The sequence below is a fragment of the Erpetoichthys calabaricus genome, chromosome 2, assembly GCF_900747795.2.
Source record: "Erpetoichthys calabaricus chromosome 2, fErpCal1.3, whole genome shotgun sequence".
NCBI classification, from domain to species: Eukaryota; Metazoa; Chordata; class Cladistia; order Polypteriformes; family Polypteridae; genus Erpetoichthys; species Erpetoichthys calabaricus.
In genome coordinates, this window is record NC_041395.2 from 263,681,001 (window position 1) to 263,686,262 (window position 5,262).

Genomic DNA, 5,262 nt, shown 5'->3' on the forward strand with positions numbered 1-5,262 from the left:
TTAGCCATTATGAATGTAGAGAAAAGCCAAGCAAAATGACACCTTTTATTGGCTAACTAAAAAGATTACAATATGCAAACTTTCGAGGCAACTCAGGCCCATCTTGCCTGAAGAAGGGGCCTGAGTTGCCTCGAAAGCTTGCATATTGTAATCTTTTTAGTTAGCCAATAAAAGGTGTCATTTTGCTTGGCTTTTCTCTCAAAGAGTACTAATTTAGGTTCTTATTTTTTCTTCTTCACTCAGATATTAACATAACTTTTTTCTGCTTTATCCATCTACTTACTGAACCTGGTATTAGGGTTGAGATGAGCAGGAGCCAATCCCAGCACTTATCAAGTACTACACAACCTGCCCCAGACAAGGGCATGTACATAACACCACACCAAGATTAAACTTGTCAATGGGCCTAAACTACATGTCCTTGGTACAGTATGTGGGAGAAAAACTAAACTTTTCAGAAAGAAAAAAAAAACAACATACAGACAAAAGGAGATTTTGTAAATTTAAAATTCCTCTGCTACAGCTGTGAAGCAGCTGTGCTAAACTTCTGTTTCATTCTACATTTAACTTATTTGTACTATCTTTTAAAGTACCCAGACACCACATTTTACAATATAAAAATTTATTTCTGAAGAAAACTTATTACAGAGTACATTTCTGTTATACAAAGGCATTTTACAGTAGAAAAATATCTTAACATTCACATCTGCATTGCACTTTTTAAAGTAGTTGCTTGTACAGACAGAAAAGGTTACTTGTAAATACGACTACAGTCTAACTCATCTTCCAATAACACTGGTCAGAAACTGTTAATCAAACAGAATTGTAACAAAGTATTTCATATTCCGGTATTGCATCATTTTTCTCCAGGATTTGTTCAATGCAGGTTTTTCCTTTTGACATTACAGCTCACAATCACTCAATCACATTCAATCATCTATTTTCACCTTAAAAAGGTACACACTGTATAAAAATTTGCTTCAGAGAATTCAAGCAAGCAAGTAAAACAACAAAGCAGCAAATATATTATCATAACACAGTTGTTTATTACTTGCAATTACTGTACTGTACGGTAATAGAGAAGGCAGGCCAATGAAGACATGCAAACGTTGAACGTTTCTTCAGTGAGAAAATGGGACAAGACCATTCTTCTTGGTAGTACTAAACTGGTTTTTTGGTACCCTAAAATTAATCACCTTCAATATGAAGGACAATATAAATCAACCATTCAAAACAGTCACTCACATCTATGGACTTTAACAGGCGTACTTTCAGACAGTGCAAAATTATTACCACTGAATCAGAGATGTCCAGAAACTCAGTTGGTTCACATTACATAATATACATCAGCGATGGTTGTCTCATTAATTTAACAATCAAATAAATATATAACTTAATCAGAAGGCATAAGTGCAGTGAGAATTATTTTAGTAGGGGCGGTCAGGCATCCAAATACTTTTAACAGTAAAGGCACTTTCTCCTTACTAAGGTGCTTTAATGAGAACAATAATCTCTGTTTTCAACAATGATTATATTTCACTTGTCAGATATGTATAAGGAACACAAAATCTACTGTACATTTTCATTTGTTAGCATTATGTAAGCAATGCTTAACCTTAATCAGAATTACAGAAAAAATAAATAGCATACAACGCTTAGTATTGCTTCTATGTATAAGAATTTTACCTCTTCCCAAATGCTACAAATATTTTGCAGGATTTTTTTTAAATTACTATTGATTTATGCAGACAGTTCTAAATAGATTATGATTCAGTACTTAAAGTTAAGCATTTTTTATACAATTTAACTTTTCTGCAATATTATTTTTAATTTGCTGCTGCATAATTGTTACAATTTAATTTGGCTTTGGTTTCTCAGACATATTTTTTTCTTAATTGTCAAGAGCTGGTCCAGACAAGTCAGTCCCTCTCTGGTACAGAAACAAAAAAAAAATAAAATGACAATTTATTACATAGGTGTCTGAAGTAATTCAGTCTTTTATCTATCTGCAGCAATATTGGCCACTTATAGAAATGTTCTTTAAATTGTTTCCAGAGACAATAACTTAAATATTTTAAAGTGTGTTTTTGTCTTGTAGCCAATGCACTGCTGGCACAGTTATCTCAGTGTATTTCTTTCGTACTTAATGCTGAATTAGTGACCTGAAGTAAGTCACCAATAGGGTGTACTACTCTCAATTCTACCCCAACTCTGCCATTCAGGGAACAGTCCTGTGGACGTCCTTGGACTCCCAAATTGATCAAATTCCACCTCCTGGGTTTTATCATGACTTCTGTATCCTTTAGATGATGCATTATTAGTAGATGGTGGAGCATGACTACCATCGGCTTTCCACTCTGTATGTACAAGTCTGAAGTTTTGCCCCTCATTGTTGTCCCAATATATTTGTTCATTGGCTTTGAAGCAAATGCAGAATTCAGTCCTCTCATGGGGTGGGATAAAACTGGGCAGATCAATAGCAAAAGAAAATGTGTCCATATCAGAACAGCCATAAATATTGTTCATAAAAGTACATTCAATGTCTGAGAAGGTCTTCCATGTGTCAAAGGTTATCCGGACCAGGACTTGTTTTTCAAAATTTACGTTCCTAACTTTTACAGTACCTGAAAGTGAGCGTTCTTGGAGGGAGCAGTTTTCAAGGGCGACAAGATTCTTCTTTAAATGATTTCTGAACTCTAAGTAATCTGCTGAGGGCTGAGGAAAATCCAACACCAGGCTTTTTTCTTCATTAAATTTTAGTCCAGCAGTTGCATCATTCAAGTCTGTGAAATCAAACTGCAGGTCTGACACAGGATTTTCTTCAAATTTGGAGAACACGTGCACTGAAGTAAGTGAGAGACCCTTTGTATCTGCAAACACCACTTGTTTCTTTGGTTTGGTCTCAGGGCCCTGCCATTGCGTGCTTTTTTCTTCAGAGGAGCTTTTCAAAGAGATGCAAGGTCTAAGTGGTTTAAATGTATTGACTCGATTTCTCCTCCTGTAATTGTCAAAGGAGCTTAGGAAGCTCAAAGGAGGTGAATGAGCAAGACAAATCCTTACTGCAATATCTGCTGGCATGATGGAGCTGGGTAATGGTCTGGGGTTCAGGATGTGTATTACACTGAAAATAAAGCAGATTTCACTAATTATTGATTAGAACCACTTTCAGCCATCTTAAATATACTAATAAAACTACGCTTACATTTTTAGATATAAGATTAACGAAACACCTTATGTAACAACACTGAAATTTGGTCTATAATGATTACATTTTACCTAGACATGCACATTTTAATCTGCATGGCTACATGTTGCAGTGAGGCGATGCTTATCCCACAGCACACATCCACCCACTTTCACTCATACTGGAGTAATTTCCGTTAGTCCATTATATATAGCATAAATTAAAAAAAAAAAAAAAAGAACCCCTGCCAACCGCTTAATTTATAAATGTAATGTGTTCTACAAAATAACAAAATAATTTATGAACAAATCAGTATATGTCAGCTTTTAATCTACAGGTATTTTGAGCTGGAACACAAAAAGACTATGGAAATTAGGCACCTTTAAATTGTAAAAACCCCAAACTGTATATGAATACTCAAAAAATGGATTTTAATAGTTTCTCACCTAAAAATGTGAAATACACAAACGTTTTATATCTTTAATTTTTCTAAAATTTAACATCTGCAACAATGATAAAACTAATATAAAAATTAAATGAATTCTGTCTATATTCTATATAAAACAATACTGTATTTTTTCATTTAATAACTAGCCAAGTAAGCTAATTTTTAAAAGAAAAAGAATTCCCATTACTCTGTGAAAAGGCTTATTATGAAGTCCTGCTGAAGTTGTAAACCATATTTTTATTATTGCCATATAATAACTAAACGTGCACATGTGTAAATATATGTGGAAGCTTAATATAATCAAATTTCGGTAGCCTTTCCAAATAATAGCAAAAATAAAAGACTGAAGTTGACATAATAAAAAGCAACATGCTTAAAATTGGGGGAAAACGTCTTAATGCATAAACTGAATATTTTGTGCAAATACTCATTTTTTTTCTATTTTTTATTATCATTTCAACACACTTTCGTTACTTTTCAGGCAAATTGTATTTTGCAAACTTCTCTACATTTGCTCGACTACGCCTATCGAGTTTTCTTACCTTGTGCAATTCATGGGATGGATTCAGTTAAAAGTTAGTCTCTCATGAATCATGAAGTGGATTGCACCTGTCTTCAGGTATAAACTCTGTTTCGAAATAGCTACTGAGCTCGGTCGCCAGGTGGCCACTAACCTCCGCCGCTGCTCAGAATAAACGACACATTGCGCAGCCGAGCTCCTAGTAAGGCAGATAACCCACTCTGACTTGCTCTTTCTCACGTGATATAGTGGAGTAACCAATGACCGAGGACGACTTCTGCATTTGGGCCAATCGGAGAATACTCGCGGAGCTATGACGCAATTTGGTGAGTGATTGCTCTGGATCGGTTTTCTGCAGACGGGGGTGTTAGTTCGCTTCTGGAAAGAAAAGGTTTGGGTACAGGAAGCCTGAAGTAAAAGCTTGAGTACCCTCCGCTGGTTAAAATTAGATTGTATGTAATAAAAGGAAAATGTTGAGAGGCCATTAAATCTGTTCATCGGGAAATTGTCGCTAGAACGTACGACGGCGTCGTTGCCGTTTCCTCGAGAAGAAGTCGCGGCTGTCAGTTGCCTCACTTCGTCTTTGATTTCACAGACGGCGCTCGTCCTTAGCTGAACTCCAATGGCCTTTCTTGCATTTATAATGCAGATTTGTATTTACTATTTTTCTGTTCATACGTTGGATGTCGATACGTCATATTGAAAATGCTAATACATTCTTTAAAAATTTGTACTCTATTTGTCTGCCTTTGCTAGACAGCTCACGGATAAGGTGTGCTCAGAAGCTGGTTCCATCAATTACCAACAGAATCATTCTCTTGTAAACTGATTTAAAATCATGCCCTGATTTTTAGTTGTCAGGCCAGAAACCGCATGAAAAGCCCGTGCAATTTGCTCTAGTTTATTGACGTGCCATTTAAAAAAAAATGGTCCAGCATGGTTAATAAGTAAATAATCCTTTTATGTGCATAGTGACCTAGTTCAAACAAAGGCCTGGTAGAATTAGAGTTGTTTTAGTTTTTCATTTAATACTTTACTGCCATAACTGCTGGCAAGGTGACACATTTTGAAAGCTATGTCAGTGTGGTCTGTTTTAAATAAACAGGTGCG

At 35.5% G+C, this 5,262-nt stretch overlaps 1 protein-coding gene across 1 annotated transcript; it reads right to left on the minus strand.

The window, feature by feature from the left end:
- Nucleotides 1–605: 605 nt before the first annotated feature.
- ppp1r3cb (protein phosphatase 1, regulatory subunit 3Cb) lies at nt 606–4,354 on the minus strand. Its single transcript, XM_028795464.2, has 2 exons — nt 4,175–4,354; nt 606–3,121 (listed from the first exon to the last, which is right to left on the minus strand). The coding sequence occupies exons 1-2, from the start codon at nt 4,186–4,188 to the stop codon at nt 2,173–2,175; spliced, it is 963 nt and encodes a 320-aa protein (XP_028651297.2). The 5' UTR covers nt 4,189–4,354; the 3' UTR covers nt 606–2,172.
- Nucleotides 4,355–5,262: the final 908 nt, after the last annotated feature.